Genomic DNA, 20,186 nt, shown 5'->3' with positions numbered 1-20,186 from the left:
CTATCCCATATGACTTACCCTTTGTCTTTGGCACAGATAATTCTGTATTCTTCTGCACACCGTCCCTGAGCCAAACTGCCCTTGAGCGACTCTGTCTTATTTACTATTGACTTGAACTGCATGTGGCTATTCTCACATTGATGTCATTGCCATGAGATAGAGGTTTCATGGCCTGGACAAGCCAGTGCAGTGTTGGTCTTCATGAACTTTTATTTGTTTAAACTCTCCTGTCTTCTTGTCTCATTTCTCCTCCTCCTCCTTTCTCCTCTTTCTTCTTCTTCTTTCTAGAAGACTAAAGAATTTGTCAATTCCCTCCACCCCTTACTTCCCATACACCTTTGTTTTCTTTTTCTCTTTCCATAGGGCATGGCTGACCATACTAATTATTATTTTTTTTATAAATTTATTTTTTATTGGTGTTCAATTTGCCAACATATAGAATAATACCCAGTGCTCATCCCGTCAAGTGCCCTGAGGTGGGCACTTGACCATACTAATTATATTGCTCCTACAAATCCCAGTGCTCTTTTTAGCTTTGGTAAAGTGGTTTGTTCCTTTTAATTCTGACCACTTGGGAGTTTACAGCTTGCTTTTCACAAGTCCTCTTTGGCCATATTATGCCATCCTGCTGAGGATGTGCGGGGGGAGTGGGTCCCCAGTGCAGTGCAGGAATGTAGCCCTTGTTTTCAGAGAGGTTAAAATCTGTCTGCATCCCCAGGTTAAGAGGAGTGGTTAAGGGGTTAAGGGGAGTGGACACATAAGCACACAAGCCCTAGAAGAGGGAGGGAAGGGAGCCAAAGTGCCAGACCTTGGGTTGGGTGTCTGACCTTCTTTTGACTCTTTTAATCTTCATACCCCCTGTGAGGTGATATGGCTTGTTTTTCCAAGTTTACAAACAGAGCAACATGTGCCAAGTGTTAAAAAGAATGTCTATTAAAAGTTAAATTATTAATCCCATTCCACAAATTCAATTATACAGGAGAATCACCTTATTTTTCTGTAAGTCAGTGCAGGTTTTGTTACAAGCTCCCATGCCTACAAGTAGCAGTACCTGCATCTCAGAAAATTTGGGGTTACTCTCTCCATTTCTCAAGGGCTGATCCAAGTTCTGTCTGTTAGAACTTCCTGTGATGACGGAAATATATTTGCACTGCCTCATTAAGGAGCCCTTAGCCATATGTGGCTATTGAGCATTTGAAATGGGACTAATGCAATTGAGCTAATGATTTTTAAATTAATTTAAATTAAAAGAGCCTTATGTGGCTAATGTCTATAGTATTGGATGATGCAGTTGTGGGCAAACTTATATGATGCATAGGCATTTAGTTGGCCTTGGTTGAGGGCATATGTTGGATATCATCATTTACCACATTGAGAACCCTGAGAATGATTTTGTTCCCATTGGGATGTCCAAGTCATTGGTCCCTGCAGACACCTGGGTCACCTCTATCCCTGACCCCATGTCTCTTTAGGACTAGCTTCCTCTTAGTCACCTCTTCACACTACATTGGCTCTAGAGCTACAGTGTTTAATATGAAAGACACTAGCTATGTGCACCTGTGAGCGCTTGAAATAAATGTCACTTGTGAGGATTGAGGTGTGCTGTAATTGTAAAATATACAATGAATTTTGAAGACTTCCGTATAAAAAACATATCTCCTTATAGCTTTTTATATTGATTACATGTTGAAATGTAAATGAATTTTGGACACATTGGGTTAAATAAAACATTATTAAAATTAAATTTCAGGGTGCCTGGATGGCTCAGTGGTTCAGTGTCTACCTTTGGCTCAGGTTGTGATTCTGAAGTCCTGGGATCAAGTCCTGCATTGGGCTCCTTTCAGGGAGCCCGCTTCTCCCTCTCTGTGTCTCTCATGAGTAAATAGAATATTTTTAAAAATTAAATTTTATCTATTTCTTTTTACTTTTTAAAATGTAGCAGCAGAAAGTCCATATTTGTGACTCATGTCTGTGGCTTGCTTATATTTCTGTGGGACAGCACTGCTCAAGGGAGTCACTGTGCTTTCCTAAGACCCCCATAGGGCAATAGAAATCCATTTCCTGAGAGTCTGGCTTACAGGATGGAGGAAATGTTAAGGGGTAACACTTTGGAAGTGGTGGTACTACTTTAGCACCCTAGCAACTGGATTCTCCAATGAAGAGGAAAGAGTTCCTAGCCTTTGGATCTATGAACCAGGGACTGGGCCTCCTTAGAGATTGCGAGTCTGTCCAAGAGCAAAGTGGGGCCTAGGGAAGGACAGAAGAAGCACCAGCCAGCCTCTGCCTTAGGGTAGGACCTGTCTCATGGGTCAAAAGCTAAATCCCCAAAGGTTAAGAAGTGGAGAGGCCATGCTGAGGTACACAGTCTGGGGACCAAAGTACATTTGTATCCTGATCCACAGTGGCTTGACTGATGGATCCCTCTACATGTCACAGTTAGTACATTCTATCCCCAGGTCAGGAATTGGATTTTTCTTGCCACCCCAAACTGTAGCTCAGGGCCTGGCCCTCCAGAATCCTTTGGGAAATGATTGTTTAATTAAAGTCAGGCAAATGAGGGCTGTTTTTCTTCCCACAATGACTCACCTGATCCCAGAGGCTCTCTGGGAGGCAAAGAGAGGCTACTTGTAAAGCAAAGTGTTTTCAGGAATTCATTAGTATGTGGTCAGACAGAAGATGTAACTCAAGCAGAAGATGTAAACTCACCCCTATTGTTGGTCAATTAACAGTGTGCCCAGCACCTACTCTTGGCAGAGCCCTGGTGATCTCCAGAGCTGGAGTAGAGAGAACAGGAGTTCTCAGGGAGCCTGATTGGAGAGGCAGGACATGCAACCAGGGTCAACCTGGTCATCATGCCCAGTAGACCATGTCAATAATCAAAGATGAGCAAAGGAGGCATCAACCATGTTGGGGGAGGGTAAAGTTCCATGCAAGTTAAAGTTCATAAATCATATTCCATTCCAAATGCCTGTAAAGGAGATCTTATTTGAATAATTCTGCAAGGTAAATAATAGAATATGATTGTTGAGGGCTTTCTGAAAAGTCTGGATTTTTGTGTCATACATTCCCCTAATGCAAGGCCTACCTGAGTGTTGCCAAGAGAACATCCTTGAGCAGGGATGAGGTGTGCTTAGAAAATGCGATGGCTAGAAATGTGACATATAAATGCGCTGATTGCCTTCTATGAGAGACCATTGCCATCGTCTCAGCATCTGCTTCCCTTTGGAGCTCTGAGGCCGGGCAGGGCCCCTGGTGCTTCTCCTGAAGCGTCTGTTCTTCTGCGCAGCTACTCTGGTCTCAAAGCCTGTGCTAGGGCCAGAAAGATTCCCCTGAGTATTCCTCTGTCCCAGACTCCCCAAAAGGCTGTGTTGGTAGAGCTACATACCTTGGAGAGCCACTCTCCTTTGGGTCCTACAGAGGGTCACACGAGAGCTTGTTTTTATGATTATTGTTGCTGATGTTGGGTTAGAAATACACCTTCACTTTCTCAGCCCTGAAGAATCACAGCTACTCATTTATGGCTGTCTATAACAATTAGCTCTTGATAGGAAAATTATGCCCTGGTGATAATGGTGCAAAATCCTGGAGGTGGGGGGTGGGTATGAGCAAGATTAGTAATGCACAGTTGAACCAAACCAAACTAATCCCTTTCAGATTTATATTGTGTGTTGTGTAAATCTGACTGTTGACAGCTGAGGCTCAGCGAAAGAGAACTGAGCTCCTTGCCCCTCCCATCCTTGTCCTCATCTTCATTCCGGGAGTGGCCAGAGGCACACTCAGTGCCTGGGCGTGAGTCATCTGGTGCAGGCAACACATTGATTCTTCCAGAAATGGTCCCCAGGCCTGTCAGAGTGGGTGGAGGCCTGTCCTTGCCCCTAATGGAGAAGAGCTGGGGGTTTCTATTTCCAGAACCTTCCCTGAATCATCGTCTGTCTTGACTGCTTCCAGCCTCCCCGTGGAAGCAGATCCTTCATGTAGACTTGACCTGAAGGCTTCTCTGATGTCTGGCTGCCCCCATGCCCTCCCTCTAGGACCCACACAGGCCTCTAACAGAGAGTCTGTGCTGGTCAGACATCGGCATGGACCATCCTTTGAGGAAGCAACCCTCTGTCCCAGAATATTCCAGGGGACTCCCCTCAGAGCAATGGCCAGGGACAAGTGAGATTATAATCAACCTCACATGGGCACTGTATAAATCAGGTACCCAAGCTTGTTGCTTATCTTCTGGGTTGTTCCACCCAGAGGAGACACCCCTAGAGAGACAAAGAGTGTACAGAGGAGAGTGGAATGCACAAAATATAAAGACAAAGAGGATAGGGACCTCATCCTCTTTGAGGACAGGTGTGGTGTCATGATCTTGCTGCACATCTCCTGCACATCTTGTGCACATCTCCTGTGCACAGCACAGTGCCGGAGGAAGGAAGAAAATATTTAACAAGCACAATCCCAGGCCAAGTTTTATGATAAAACCTTTTATAATATTGATATTTTATAAGGTTGAACAAGGTAGATTTTATTCTCCTTATGGACAGTTGTAGCAATTTAGGTGCAGAGAGGTGAAGTGACATGCCCTGGGCCATCAGCCACATACACAGCCACACACATGGCCACATACTCGGCCACGCACACAGCCACACACAGCCATTAGTCATTTCACAGAATTACAGCCAGATCTCTTTCCGTGACCTCCATAACCCCCTCCCACACCTTAGACAAGACAAGGCCTCTTTGTCACTTGCTTCTCCCAATGGTTGGTGGGATTGATAAAATATTGATATTCACACCCTTTTTGTTGGGATGATCATGAGAAGCCACCCTCCTGAGTGGCAGGAGAATGTGTGAGCCCTTTCTAGGCTGTGGACACGGGTCTGATTTGTTGGCACTGAATTCCTGCTAGCTTCACTCAGAGCTGCCTTGGTCCTGGGTGAAATGAACTCCTGTGTGTCTGACCTCTGAATGTCCCATTTATAAGATCTTTAATGTAACACAAGCAGATCTATATTGGCCTATGTGCCGGGGCCTGAGCTGTACCCTGAAAATACAGACATAAACAAGGTAGTCCCAGGGACAAAACAGAAGAGTCTATGCTGGGAGGAAAAATGAAATAAGTGCTAAGTTGAATCGCTTGTCAAGTGCTGTAGGAACCATAGGTTCAGCCTGGGAATATATGGGAAGGCTTCCTGCAGGAAGTGGCATTTGAATTGCACTGTGAAGGATGAGGACTTACTCCTCTGGGCAGCAAGTTGGGCATTGCAGGCTGAGAAAAGAGAAAAGCTAAGACAGAAGGTCTGTTCTTCCCCACAGCCACTTCCCTAACCCCCCACACCTCCAAATACTCACCACCCAAAGCTGAGCACAAATTAGGAAGGCAGATGTATTTCTTTATGGAGAGCAAGGGAAACGATCACAGCTTGACACATATTTTACCCCCAGAGCCTACAGGGACTCTGTAGGCTTCCATAATATTTATGGAAGAAAGGAGAGAGCAGACCACATTCCTCAAAGCCAGAGCAGAAGTGCCTCTTTAGTGCTGAATGCATTATTGGGACACTTGATGATCTCTTTGTGATGTACTGGACACTCCCAATTGTTTATGATCGTATTGCCATCTTTGCTTTGGCCTCTAGGAGACTCAGAACCTGATTGGGTGGCAGGTTAAAACCTTGCTGTTGGCTTGTAACTATATCTCATGTACTGCCTTTATTTTCCTGTTCTCATTTTCTTGCTAATATTATCTTTTTTTGTTGTTGTTGTTGGTTCTATGCATCTAAAAAAAAAAAAAAGAAAGAAAGAAAGCACATTTGAATCAGTTGGCTTTTGAACTGAGGTGGAGAAATCGTTTTTAAAGGTGAATAAAATAAATTGGCAAACACAGGAGCAAACCCAAACTAAAGCAATATTGCCCGCATACTAACACCCCTCCTGATGGAGACAGTAGGGTGAAAAGGATGCATAAATAGTTTTCTGAACAAGTGTCAGGGGAACCAGGCCAAAGGAAGACCACTGGCTTTGCTGCAGGATGGGAGGGAGAAAACAACTCGTCACAGCCTCTTCAAGCCATTGGCACTGGGCCTAGGGCCCACGGGCTAGAATCCCAAGGCTCTGTGAGGGTCATAGGCATTAATTAGGAGCCAGTGCTTCAGGAAAGCAAAGAGAAGTCTACTGCAAAGATATGAAACTGTGTGAGCTCTGCAGCAGTTTTGGCATCACCCCCTGCTTTCTTAAGCATTGGTTTTGGAGGAATGGACAGCCATGTTGACCAAGGGAAAAATCAAAACAAAATAGGTCCAGCATCAAAATTTCCCTTGTATACTGCAAAGGACAGAGTCTGGGGCAAACAGATCTGGAAATAGCAGTAAGACATGTTCTCTCTCTCTCTCTCTCTCTCTCTCTCTCTCTCTCTCTCTCTCCTCTCTTCCCTCTTTTCCTTCTTCTCCTTCTCCTCCTTCCCCTTCCCTCCCTCTGTCCCTCCTTCTCTCCCCCATCCTATCCTTTTCCTTCCCCTACCCCCCCTTCGTCTCCTCCTCCTTCTTCGTCTCCACTCCCCACTCCTCTTCCTCCCCTCCTCCTCTTTCTCCTTCTCTCCTCCTTCTTCCTCTTCCTCTGCCTCCCCGCCCCCTTCTCTTCCTCCTGCTGCTGTGAGGTTCCAGGCAGTCCTGGGCTCTCTGTTCCCACTCTCGCTCTCAGCCCTTAGCCAGTCACACTTCTGCTTTCAAGTGTCAGGAAGTATCAGGAAGCAGCCCTGAGGAGGTGTTGATTTAGTGTGAAAATTCCACACGGGCTGAACGACCCTGGACTTGGTTTTATATTTAGCTCATAGAAATTCTATTTTTATCTTTGAGTTGTATTTTTTTAAGGTTTTATTTATTTATTTTAGAGACAGAGAGAGCATGAGCAGGAGGGGCAGACAGAAGAATCTCAAGCAGACTCACCACTGAGTGTGGAGTCTGACCTGGGGCTCTATCTCACAACCCCTGAGATCATGACCTGAGCCAAAATCATGAGTCAGATGCTTAACCAACTGCACCACCTGGGTACACCACGTGAGTTGTACTTTTAAGGACAAGCAAATATCACTCATGATTGGCATAACATGACCACATTCCTTTCATGGATCCTGGAGACAAAACATCACTGTTTTGAATGGTAGAGTTTTTTTTGTGCCTGCTTCATGCTGGTCTGTGCTCTTCAGTAGACATGGTGTTCCAGGGCCAAGCTCTGAGCTCAGAGAGCAGACTCCTGGCTCACTTGTCAGGAGTAAGTACAATGGACTATGAATCCTTTTGGGACCCAAGGTGGTCCCAAGAAGCTGCCCTTCTGCCCTGATGGACAACAACATATGTGGGGATACCTACTAGGCCTGGGGCCCAGGGGCTTTCTCTGAAGAAACATAACTGGCCTCTGAAAGCCACAAATGCCCAGTTGTGGCCTTGGCCATGTGCTCCTTCATAGTTGTTTATCCTTCCACTGCTGTGTGCAGAGGTATGGCGTTAGCAAGGCAGGCAAAGATCCTGCCTGTCCAGATCACAGCTGGTGAGGACCTCAGACCAGGACATGGCCACAGAGCTTAAGGAGTACCCTGACGAGTACTACTGGAAGGCAAAGAGATATAACAGAGGGACACCCAACCCAAGTGTGGGATGAGTCCAGAGGAGATGCCATCTGAGTTGGGCCCTGAAGGAAGAGTTGGGCCTGGCTAGGCAAAGAGGAGGAGGAAAGGCCACTCAGCCAGAGGAACAGCATGAAGGCATCTCAGAGGCTGCAGTGTCTGGTGTGGTTGGAAATCTCTGAGAACTTCATAGAAAGGACCACGTGAGATATAAGCCAGGTTCTACAAGCCCAGGGCTACAGCTAATGTGCCTCTGTCAGGCCAAGTCCTGGGAGCAGGAGTGTAATTTGAGGACATTAGAGGGAACCAGGAAACCTGGGCCCCTGAATAGGGTACTTCCACCAACCCCCCAAAGCTCCCCAAGACTCTAAGACATTTACATACATTAGCAGGGCCCCAGTGTGATTGCCCAGCAAGTATGATTGCATTTGTATCAGCTGTTGTGTTTAGCCTCCTCTCCCAATCCCAGGGAGGAGCTGGGGCTGCCCAGCCCCAAAACCAATGTTTAAGGCTAGCTTGGCTAAGAGTGGACCACTAACGGTGGTGAGTTCTATGGGTCAGGAACTAGAGAGGCTGAAACAAAGGGAAATTCTGGGACCAGAAAGGCAAACTGAACCAGAACCCTGAGGACGACAGCAGAATCCAGGAGAGGCCACACATGCAACATGAGGCTGGCGTTTAAAGCCACTACTTTGAGGGGAAGCAGGTTGGAATCATGGAGCAGAGGGCAGGGGCCTCACGATGATAATCGATCAGTGAGGATGGGCTGGCCTGAATCACAGGTTTGAAGACACAACACTTCCCCCTCTAAGGAGGTCTGGCTCATGGTCGGGTCTACTGAGCCCCTTTATTTGAACATGGGCTCATTCAGAGCGACATTTGTGTAAAGCAGCAGGTGTGACAAAAGGACCCTGTGTTAGAGGCTAGGCAGGTATGAATATGAATCCCAGGCCTGCTACTTACTAGCCCTGTGGTGTTAGACAAATGACTTAACCTCTCTGAGCTTCATCTTCCTATTTTGTAAAGTGGGGCTAAGGATATCTTTACCACGAGGTTTTCGGGAGGACATATTGCCATAGTGATTGTGGCATGTAGATCCTGGCGTCTCCTTGTGGGATGATTCTCCAATGTTCAGCCACCCACACGGGGAGGTTTCTCTCCAACCCTGCATGGGAGAGCTGCTGGGCTGGGGAGAGCCCAGGCACCTTGTCTGCATGGTAGTTAGATTCATCTATTTACCTTTCATCTATCCATCTGTCTGTATATCTGTCTATCATCTGTCCATCCATCCATCCATCCATCCATCCATCCATCATCCGGGTATCTATCTACTATCCATCCATCTATCTATCCATCCGTCTAGCTATCATCTATCTGTTCATCTATCTCTCCATCCATCCATCTATGGTTACCTATCCACCCACCCACCCATCCATATCCATCCACCTGTAACTTTCTGTATATACATTTCTTTAATAGGATTAAGAGTCTGACCCTTAGTTAACTTAGCTTCACGTTATCACCGTCAGCACGAGTAGTCTGCCTCAGGCCTCTATATTAGTTTGCTCAGGCTGCCATTACAAAGTACCACAGCCAAGGAGACTTAAGTAACAGAAATTTATGATCTCACAGTCTCCGAAGGTAGAAGTGAAGATTAGGGTGTCAGCAGGGTTGGTTCCTTCTGAGGTCTGTGAGGGAGGATCTGTTGCAGGCCTCTGCCCTGGTTCTGGGGGTTTGTGGAATTCTTTAGTGTTCTTTGGCTTCGGCTGCATCACCCTGATCTCTGCCTTCATCCTCATGTGGCAGTCTCTCTAGGTGCGTATCCGTCTCTATATCCAAATGTCCCCTTTTTATAAGGACGCCTGTCATATTGGATTAGGGGCTGACTCTACTCCAGCATGATCTCATCTTAACTAATTATATCTGCTGCTATCCTGTTCCCAAAGAAGGCCACCTTCCGAGGTATGAGAGGTTAGAACTTTATCGGATGAATTTTTGAGGACACAATTCCACCCGTAATGGTCTCCCCCTCTCTTCTCCAGCTGCCTGTGCACTTGAGAGATGGCTGCGTAGGATCACGGCTACCACGAGGTGGGATTTGGGAGATCTGAGCCAAGTAAGCTCCTAGAGCTTGAATCCACAACCTTGACTTGTCAGGACTTGACCAGGTGGATGGGCTTTACCATTTTGAGTTATTTCTGCCTTTCTTCCCCGTGTATAAAAGCATGAGAAGTACCGGAGTATCTTTAGTCTGCACATCCCTGCCGGGCACTACTCCAGCCCCTGGCCGTGGGCCTCAAACACAAATTCCTCCTCCACCCTCATCCTCCCTCCGGGGGAACCGAGAATCGTGCTGGTGGTGGGAGGCATTTGGAGACTAACATAATCAGCCAGAGACTTTCCATTTTGGAATTGGGAATCTTGAGCATTGCAATCAGACCAGAGGTTTCTAACCTTGCAGGAAACATTCACAGACTCACCTGACCCCATTCAAATCCCCCCTGATTTCAGTCTGTGTCTGAATGGGTGAGTGCCTGGGGCAATGGGTGGGTGATCCTTCCCCCTCCGTGGAGCAGTCTAGTAACTCTGCCAGAGTGAAAGCACTGAACGTGGCCCGAGAGCGATCCGCGGACTTCGACGGTCAGTTCATGGAGGCTGTAACTATTAACTAAGCTGTTAATGAGCTGTAAGATCTGGTGACGGTCCCTGTGTCATTCAATATCCAGGCACAGGAAGGGTGCGTTCCACTTCAGAGGTTCAGGATTCCTGGTGGTGGTTTCTTTCTTTCTTTCTTTCTTTCTTTCTTTCTTTCTTTCTTTCTTTCTTTCTTTCTTTCTTTCTTTCTTCTTTCTTTCTTTCTTTCTTTTTATAAATTTATTTTTTATTGGTGTTCAATTTGCCAACATCTAGAATAACACCCAGTGCTCATCCCATCAAGTGCCCCCCTCAGTGCCCGTCACCCAGTCAGAAAGGGAGACAGAACATGAGAGGCTCCTAACTCTGGGAAACGAACTAGGGGTGGTGGAAGGGGAGGTGGGCTGGTGGTAGTTTCTGAGTGGAGGAAGCGTCTCGGGTCCTCCCATGGGCTGTGTGCTCTGCCCTGGGTGCTGGGGGCAGAGGGCCCAGGACGGAGCCTCGTGGCAGGGGCCCGGCTCTGCGGCTCCCATGTGCTCCGGCCCCAGTGCAGTGTCGGTGTCCGCTCGTGGAGCACACAGCAGGCCCAACGCCTTCACCCGCCCTGTGCAGGCCGGGCCCCCTCTGGGTGCTGTGCTGGCCGGGGAGCCCCTGCAGTCCAGCCAGCCAGCTCCACTCCCAGCCTCCTCCAACCCCACCCTCCTCCCAGGAGTCCCAGCCCTTTCCCCAAGGGCCCGCAGTGAACCTTTGGGTTCTTCGAAGGGAGCAGTCACCAGATTTTTCCAGTCTTGAGAAGAGAACATCTGACTCTTAGACAACGATCTTTGTTTTTGCTGATGCCCCCTCCCACCCATCGCACACATTTGATATCAATGATTCACTGAGGGGGAAAAACAAAAACTTCCACCCAGGGGAGCAGGAAAAGGAGTGGAATGAGTGAGGGCACCCCAGGAAACCTGCCCAGCACCCTCGTGTGTCGGCAAGAATGTTGTGTTCGTTCACTCAGGGGACGTTTGCTGGGCTCCTGCTGTGTGCCAAGGCCTGCGCTTAGCCCTGTGGGGGACGCTGAAATGAATTGGACACGAATCCTGCCCCGGCGGGTGGCAGTATGGGGGGGAGCTAATGAATTTGGGGGGGAAATTCAGATTTTTTTTTTAAGATTTTATTTATTTATTCATGAGAGACACAGAGAGAGAGAGAGAGAGAGAGAGAGGCAGAGACACAGGCGGAGGGAGAAGCAGGCTCCATGCAGGGAGCCCGACGTGGGACTCGATCCCAGGACTCCAGGATTACGCCCTGGGATGAAGGCAGCGCTAAACTGCTGAGCCACCCGGGCTGCCCGAAATTCAGATATTTACCTAAAAGAATAATATCGGGGCAGAAAGCACTGTTGATTAGGAGAGCAGGATGGAGATCACGTTTGGAAAAGGGCAAGTGCCTCTGGCTGGGAGGCTCAAGGAAGGCTTCCTGGAAGAAGTGGCATTGCTCAGGCCTTTGCCCAACGGGTGGGATTTGCATCAATGGAAATGGGCACTGGAGGGGGGAGGAGAGCAGTCCAGCGTGAAGGCAGCGCGAAGGGCTCTGGAGTGGGGAGTGTGGAGAACCGGCACGAGGCACCAGAGTCCTTCTCTGTCCCGAGCAACAAGGCAGCAAAGGGCGGCCACAGACACCGGTGCTGCTACAGGCGCTGCGTGCTCTTGTGCGCGTGTTCACGTTCCGTGTCCCGTGTCATCATGTACCTGAATCACACTCCTGTCTCTTAGCTCGTGCACACTTCCCAGGCAGGCCGGGAAGGGAGGCCTTGCTGGTAGTTCCGTGAAAACCGTATGTCCCCGCGTAGATTGCTGCGACATTTCCAGGGAGCCAGGGAAGGCCCCTTCTATTCCTGTTCTGGGGCCAGACGCACTGACATAGCTCTTTCATGGGCTCCGCAGGGGAGGGAAAGGCCTGGTTCTAGGAGTTTCCTCTTTGTTAGCTTGGAGGGGTTTTGTGGGAAACGCCCCTGCACACAGGCCACCTCTCGAGCCGGGGCTGGGGCATTGCACCTGCAACCGGGCGGAGGCAGTCCCTCTCCCCCGTGCGGCCAGCTGGTTTCCCGGCCGAACACTCACACCTGAGCTCGGCTGCCAAGAACGCGAATCAGGCAGCTGCTTTATTGACCATATAAAACACAGAGTGGGGGAGTGGAGCGGAGCCGGGCTTGGGTTGGGCTGCCAGTAATTGCTTGTGCTGCCCCTGTCCTTGAACAGTTCTTGATGTAAATAGCTCTCTCTGGGAGCGGAGTCTGGGTCAAGCCAGGGTAAATGCCCGCCTGCCTCATCCCGGGCCCACCCTCTGTGTGCCCGGCAGGGGCAGAGGCCTGGTACTTCTCAGTGCTGGGGGTGCGGGGACAGACACCTCACTTCTGAGCTGGGGGGGGACCCTTGCCCAGCCACTGATCACCTAGCACCCCCTCCCACCCGTCTGGGCATGGCTGCCCTTGCCCACACCTACTAGACTCCTCCCAGACCTTGGTTGAGAAACAATGTACATGCGGGTTGGACCTCAGTGCCTTCTTGTGCCTGTCCCAGGAGGACCCCTGTTCTCCACCCCAACACCTGCTGTTTGCCTGGACCAGAATTTCCAGGGAGAAGGGACTGTGCTTCCCTTCCTCCCCATCCCTCTGTGCGGTGCCCACCATAAGCTGGGTGCAGTACATGTTCTTCAAATAGAGGAGAGAGGGAGGAACTAGGAAATGCCAGCCAGGGACCTACCTCCTCAAGGCCCAGATTCTTCCACTGAGCGCTGACATGTGTTTGAGCCTGTTTCCTCATCCATAAAATGGAAATCAAGCATTGACCTGGGCGGCATGGTGGGAAGGGGCCGCTCTGCCGAGTAAGACTTGTCAGTGCCTTTATTTCCTCCCAATCTACTTGCTAAGAGGCGTGGTCTGAGCTCAGAAGAGCTGCTGGTTCCCCACTCAGGCCTCCGTTTCCTGGCTGTAAGGCCCAAGGGAAACTCCCATCCCCCGCCCTGGGCCTCAGTTTCCTCATCCATCTGTAACATCGAGAAGTTGAACAAAGTGGTATATGAAGTCCTTTCCAGCCCTGACTGTGCTTCTAATTAAGTCATTAGGCACCTGTCACCCACATTCTGAGTCACCAGTCAGGATGCACTTAATTCCAAATAGTGGCTAAAGCAAAGGTCATTTTTATTTGATTTTCAAATGCTTTGCTTTTTTTGTAGTAGATTGTACTCTCCACGCTGCGTTTTGCTTCTGCAAATACTAAAAGTTGTTTGCATCTCTTGCGCACAGCAGTCACTGTGGATGGGGAAGGGGTGACAGCCTGCCCTCAGAGGACTGCTCCTCACCCCACACGCTCAGTCCTTCTGGCTGAGTGAGTCTGGAAGAGGCCCTCCTGCCTTCTGTTTGCTTCTGGAAGAGGGGAGATTCCAGGGTGAATGATAATAGTGACAGTGAGGAGTGGAACTAATTGACAAAGGGTGGGATCTGCAGTCCAACTTTCTAGATCTGGATCTCAGTTACACCACTTGCCAATCCACCTCGTTGCTCATCCATAAAATGGGGCTGGTGATGGTACACACCTCAGAGTTGTAAGGATTGAATATAACGCAATATGCGAAGAGTGGTGGCCTGTCACTTGGTTCTTCCTAAGCGTTCAGTAATGCTGCCGCTGATTGTGGTTATGGTGGGGTGTGTGATTTAGGGGTAGCATGGTGCATGTGCAGACCGGGATTGAATGGGGAGACCCAGACACTGGATAGAATTGCAGTATGACCTGGGAGGGAGAAAGGAATGAGGGAAGGATGGCTGACCATAATGGGTAAGTGTGGGTCAAGAACTACAGGCAAGGGGATCCCCAGGAGGAAGAGGACCAAGCAGGGGAGACCTGGTCTCCCCTGACCTTGGTCAGGCCTCCAAGATCTGTCTTCTAAACACTTTCCTTCTAGTCTATCTTCTGAGCAGTCGTAGGAGTTGGTTTTAGCCTTTTGTTGTTGCTGTTATGGAAACTGCAGCTCATTGGGGTCTGTGTCTGGGCCAGCCAGGGTCCCCCAGGAACACCACTGGCCTAAGTGGGACTAGAACTCGACTCTCCAGCCACAGACCTCCATGCATTTCTTGAGGTCAAGTTTAAACCCCCAGGGAAGGGATCCCTGGGTGGCGCAGAGGTATGGCGCCTGCCTTTGGCCCAGGGCGTGATCCTGGAGACCCGGGATCGAATCCCACGTCGGGCTCCCGGTGCATGGAGCCTGCTTCTCCCTCTGCCTATGTCTCTGCCTCTCTCTCTCTCTCTGCGACTATCATAAATAAATAAAAATAAATAAATAAATAAATAAATAAATAAATAAATAAATAAAAAAAACCCCAGGGAAGAGAGACTCGAGAGACCTGTAATTCTCCTCTAGCTTCGTCAGCTCCTCAGGTGCAAGGTGCAGGAGAGCTCAGATCTGAAGTCTCCGAAGAAAGTGTGTTTCTACCCAGGGCTTGAGCTGACAATTCTTTCCCCTGGAGAGGCTGGCAGGCCTGGCCTACTTCAGGTACCTCTCAGCAGGCACCTTCTCCTTGTCTCTCCACCCTGGCCTGGCAGGGAGGCTATAGAGGGGAGGAGAGGTGATGAAGTCCTCCGCTTTCTCCAACATTCTCAATGCCAGTGAAATGAATGCCCATCTCCAGAGCACACGCTCCCCAGCTCCCTGCCTTCCCACCTCCTTCCCGCCTGCCTGGGAATCCTCAGACGAAGCCCCACCTGACCCACTTACAGCCCCACCCACTCCTGCTGACCAGAGGGAAGGAGGGAGCTTGAATTTGTAGCCTGGCAGGGAGAAGGCTTCTGGATGAGTCATTTGCTGTCCTTGACTTTGCAGAGTATGTACAGGAAGAACAGGCAGTGATCGACTGCTCTCCATGTATATGAAGGAATGAGCAAGTGGAATTGGGTTTGCGTAAAAGCAGACACAACTGTGTGTGTGTGTGTGTGTGTGTGTGTGTGTGTGTGTGTGTGTATAAAATTGACCATCAGATGATTAAATGCAGAACTGACACTCTGGACCTTCTAGAAAGGGAATAGCATTTGGGTTGGAAGAGCCAGGGACCTTGCCTCTCCCAACCTATCTCCTCGTCTATACAAAATAAGAATACTTGCCCCACATATACTACAGGGCTGCTGTGATCCCAAAGGAGACAGCATGTGTGCCAGCTTTCTGTCAACCAGAAACAGAACAAATGTCCATTGTCATATTGTTGTAATGCCAGGCATAATGGCAGCTTGTGTTGGGAACGGTTTAGAAGGTCACTGACCTGAAGACAGCAGACTGGACCAGGTGACCTCCCGACATCCCTCTGATTCTAGCATCACTCTCTGCCTCCCTGTGCCTTTGTTATCAGAGGAGCCAGGGCTGCTGGGAAACAAAGGAGGAGAAATGGGGGTGAGTCTGACGGAAAGGGCCTGAGGTCTCTAATCTTTGAGGCTTAGAGATTGTTATTGGAAATGGAATCCTAGCCTAGATATGAAATGGCCAGGGCATCAAGAGTCCTCCTATTAAGACACCAGGCATTGTTCTGCTCCTCGGCTCCTCCTTTCCCTTGGATTCCCCAGCAAGAGGCAGGAAGGGCCCCTGCTATTGAGACATGTTCTCAGGTAGCACTAGAAGCTTCCCTCCACCCTTGATCTGGGGAGTTTGCATTGTGAAGCCTGCCCTGTCCTGGCCCATGCACCCCTTCCTGACTAGGCGTTCCTTCCTTGAGCTGACAGCTGGGCATCAGTGATTGGAAGCGTCGGTGATCACAGGGTAATGTGCCTCATCCATCACAGGGCTGTCTGCTGACGGGGTGCACTCTGCAGTTCAACCCTGGAGCACCAGCTCTGCACACGGGCCTGGTGCCCGGATTTCTGTTGTTCATCTTCGCTGCTGGCCTGTGCCCTCCATACTTGGAGGCAAAATAAGAAACTCTGGGCACAAGCCCAAGATTACAGATGTAGCCTAAGAATGGACCATTATATTTCAAAATCAGGTGTTTAGTGAGCACATGCTATGTCCTGTCCTGTGCCTGGAACTGAGAGCGACACAGAAATGCCACACATGGTCTCTGTCCTCGGAGATCTCACAGGAGAGGAGGAAGGCAGCATTTATTCTCGTCTTCTGTAGACGCTTCAGTGAAGAAAAACATAATGATGTGGTCAAACATATGTTAGCAACATTAATAAGCAGTATTAAGTGTGCACTAGGTCTGTGGTAGGCACTCCACATGCATTATTTCTTTTCATCCTTCTAATAATCCTAAAAAGGATGGAGGCACTATTATTAGCTCTATTTTACAGATAAGGAAACGGATATTCAAAGGCATTACAAAAACTTGCCAGAGATGTAGGAGAATGCTTGTTTCCCCATATCCTTATCAGCAAAGCAGATGCCAAACTTTTGGGTTTTCACCTATCTGATAGATGAAAAAAATGGTATCTCAGAATAGTTTAAATTTCACTTCTCTTAGTTTAAGAGAGATTTGGCTGTTTTTCATATGCTTAATAGTCATTTAAGTTTCCTTTTCTGTGACCTCTCCCCATATCCTTATCCATTCCCAAAATTGGAATGTTGGGGTTTTCTCTTATCAATTTCTAGAAGCTACTTTTGTAATAATATCAATACAAATAAATATCTTCCCATTTTTTGTCATTTGTCTTTTAATTTTGCATATGTTGTCTTTTGTCATGCAGAATGTTTTTTTTTTTTTATGTAACCAAATTTATTATTTTAATGTTACAGCTTCTGGGCTCCAGATTAATTAGCAAGGACTTCCTATGGTTTCTTTAAACATTAAGATAATAAAATAATGGGGATCCCTGGGTGGCTCAGTGGTTTAGTGCCTGCCTTCAGCCCAGAGCGTGATCCTCGGGTCCCGGGATCGAGTCCCACATTGGGATCCCTGCATGGAGCCTGCTTCTCCCTCTGCCTGTGTCTCTGCCTCTCTCTCTCTCTCTCTCTCTCTCTGTGTGTGTGTGTCTCTCATGAATAAATAAATAAAATCTTTTAAAAAAAGATAATAAAATCATGTTAAATATGGGGGATTGGACATTGGTATCTATTTCTCATTTCTCCTGAAAATCCAAAAACCCAATGAAATGATAAGAGAAATGTCTTTGTTTTTGACAGCAGGAAACATATTTTATTCCCAGGTGCTAAGCAAGCCTGTTACCACCAGCCAAGAGCCGCCAGACTGGGCAAGGCCAGTCCTCTTGGTCAGCTCTGAGAGGCTGGGCCTGGCAGTCTGGGTTTGTTCCCGCAGGGGTTTTGATGGAGACACAAGCATGTGGCAGAAGGAGGTGGTTAGTCTTTCCGGAATATGAAGTACTTGTTGGCTGGCATATCCATCCTTCTCTCCAGGAGCAGGCCACTGGCTTGGCTCAGGTCCTCTAGGAGCGCTCTTTCCCACAGCCCCCACTTCCAGAGACTACTTCTAAGGGTTAGGTCAAAATCTATATTACTCTGTGGAGTGATCTCCCATTGATTTTATAGGGCCCAGCAGTGATCAGCGATGCCTTGGGTGAGAGCAGGTGCCCTTCTGCTCTCTAGAGCCTCTCCGTGCATTTCAGGGGGTTGATGCAGATCATGTTGATGATGAGCAGCAAGTCCAGCGACCGTGGCAGGATCCTGCCCCACTGCTTCCAATCCCAGATCATGTCCAGCTACAATGGGGCCTTCGCATTGGACAGTCCCTGAGCCTGACTGGTGACTGAGATGCTATCCATGAAGCGCTAGTCCACGTCCACAGCTGGTTTTTTGGCACGGGGGAAGGTCCACACAAAGTGGGTGGTGCACTGGCTGGAACCTGAGGTCACCTTGCACCTGTGGCCACTGCACCGGGCCCGGTCCAGGTACTGACTGCCCCAGCAAGTGCAGGATGGGCTCCTTGTTCCCTCGGTGGCAGGTGGTGGCCTACAGCAGTCATCTGACCCAGAGGAAAAAAAAATTTTTTTAAGATGGAAGCCCACAAGGACAAAAAAAATGAGGGAAGAGAAATAGCAGAGAAGTAGTTTCAACAAATTTTTTGCAGATGGAAGGTGGATGGAGGAATGGTAAGTGCTTTAGTAAAGTGAGGGACCCCGCAGCCCAGATGCAAGCATGCAAAGATGAGAAAGGAACCTTTGTTCTGTCTCCTGTAAAACTCAAGGAGAGCTCTGGCCTTGGGTGAGTGGGTGGAGGACACTGCAGCTGAAACCGGGGGTGGGGTGTTGGTTTAAAGTTTTTATCTGGTAAAAAAAAAAAAAAAAAAAAAAAAAAGTTTTTATCTGGTGTGGTAAGAGCTCTACCTCAGGCAGCCTGGTGGACTCTAGAGCTAATGCGGGGATCAAAAGGAGGACATAAAATGTATGTATCCCTGAAATAACATAGGATGCTCTAAAAGAAGTAATCAAAATGTAAGCAAGAACTTTTGCGTCTTAAAAAAGAGGGTAGCAGAAAATTTAAAACATGGTAAGTTTGGAAGATAAAGTCAAAGAAATCTTTCAGAAGGTAAAATAAAAAGACAAGGAGTAAGAGAAAAGGGGATGGGGTGATAAAATTGAATCATCCCTCCTACATTTTGACTCATAGGAGTTCCAGAAAAAAAAAGAAGATAAAAGCAGAGAAAATAATGTAAGAACACTTTTTGGGGCCAAAGAGTAAAAATCCTCAGGTTGCCAGGTCATCAGGTGTCTGGCTCTTTGAGTAAAGAAGACCCACATCAAAGCATATCATTGGGAAATCCTGGAACTTCTAGGGTTAAAAAAAAATCCTACAAATTTTTATAGTGATGTAATAGTTTACATGCAAAAGATTCGTAGTCAGAGTGCCTATCTCAATGGCAATGCTGACATATAGAATCTCGCGGAGCAGTGCTTGCAAAATTCTGATGGAAGACTATTTCATCCCAGAGTTCTGTATCCAAACTGTTAGTGAAGGGTGAAGGGAAAGACATTTTTAGGATGGGGCACCTGGGTGGCTCAATGGTTGAGCATCTGCCTTTGGCTCAGGTTATGATCCTGGGATCGGGGATGGAGTTCCCGCATCAGGCTCCCCTCAGGGAACCTGCTTCTCCCTCTGCTTGTGTCTCGCCTCGCTCTGTGTCTCTCATGAATAAATAGATAAAAGCTTCTTTAAAAGGACATTTTTAAGAATGCAGGGATTCAAATGACTTTCAGGGAATCCTTTTCTTGGGGAGCCCCTACAGGATTTGTTCCTATGAAATTAGGAGGAAACTAAGAAAGAGAAAATACCAGCTTCAGGACAACAGTGGAAACAGCTAGAACGGACTGGAGCGAGGGCACAGACCAGACATGGTAATGCTGGGAGAGAAGAAATGTAACTAATTACTTAGAAGTATAGAATATATTATTAATGGGCATATTGTAGAGGTATCAGAGCATATGAGATAAATTAGTGAGGGGTTCATGGACAACCAGGCAGATTTTTTTTTAAATTGAGGAATAATTAACTTCAAGAAAAAGAAAAGTGTGTGTGTGTGTGTGTGTGTGTGTGTGTGTGTCTTGTCCAAGCGTGATAGACCAAAACTCAAAGCTGAGGCTGTCTAATCTCAAAATTGGTCTTGTGATCTTATAAGAGAACAAAGGTACTGCTACAGAGTACCTGTGGTTCCTTAGTAAGCCACTCTCCCTCCTGGGCCTCAGTCTCTTCACCCATAGAATAGGTGGGCTGCACAAAAAGCACAAACCATACATGAAAAGAGAGGAAAATTGGATCATGTCAATGTGAAAAGTGTCAGTATGATAAAAGAGCACAAAAAAAAAACTATTTAAAAATGAACCTATGGACTAGGGCAGCAGTTAGCAAACTGGCCTGACCCAAATTCGGCCCAGAGCTCACTTTTGTAAATAAAGTTCTATCGGGACACATCCACTCCGATTCATTTATGTTTTGTCTGGCTGTTTTTGCGCTGCAGAGGTGGAAT

The 20,186-nt window shown here is 47.9% G+C and overlaps 2 protein-coding genes across 4 annotated transcripts in view; one reads left to right on the top strand and one right to left on the bottom strand.

Annotated features, from left to right (window-relative positions):
• Positions 1-20,186, top strand: part of KCNH1 (potassium voltage-gated channel subfamily H member 1) — a 372,237-nt gene that overhangs the window by 326,562 nt on the left and 25,489 nt on the right.
• HHAT (hedgehog acyltransferase) overlaps positions 17,415-20,186 on the bottom strand; it is a 340,331-nt gene continuing 337,559 nt past the window's right edge. Inside the window, exon 11 of one of the 3 annotated variants that reach the window (XM_038542061.1) lies at positions 17,415-18,188. In XM_038542061.1, coding sequence (XP_038397989.1) covers positions 17,995-18,188 — 194 coding nt within the window. In that variant the 3' untranslated portion in view covers positions 17,415-17,994. The remainder of the gene's footprint in view (positions 18,189-20,186) is intronic. The other 2 variants (XM_038542058.1, XM_038542057.1) reach the window with 2 other exon arrangements.

The sequence above is a fragment of the Canis lupus genome, chromosome 7 (assembly GCF_011100685.1).
Source record: "Canis lupus familiaris isolate Mischka breed German Shepherd chromosome 7, alternate assembly UU_Cfam_GSD_1.0, whole genome shotgun sequence".
Lineage (NCBI taxonomy): Eukaryota > Metazoa > Chordata > Mammalia > Carnivora > Canidae > Canis > Canis lupus.
This window is presented reverse-complemented; position numbering and strand designations above follow the sequence as displayed.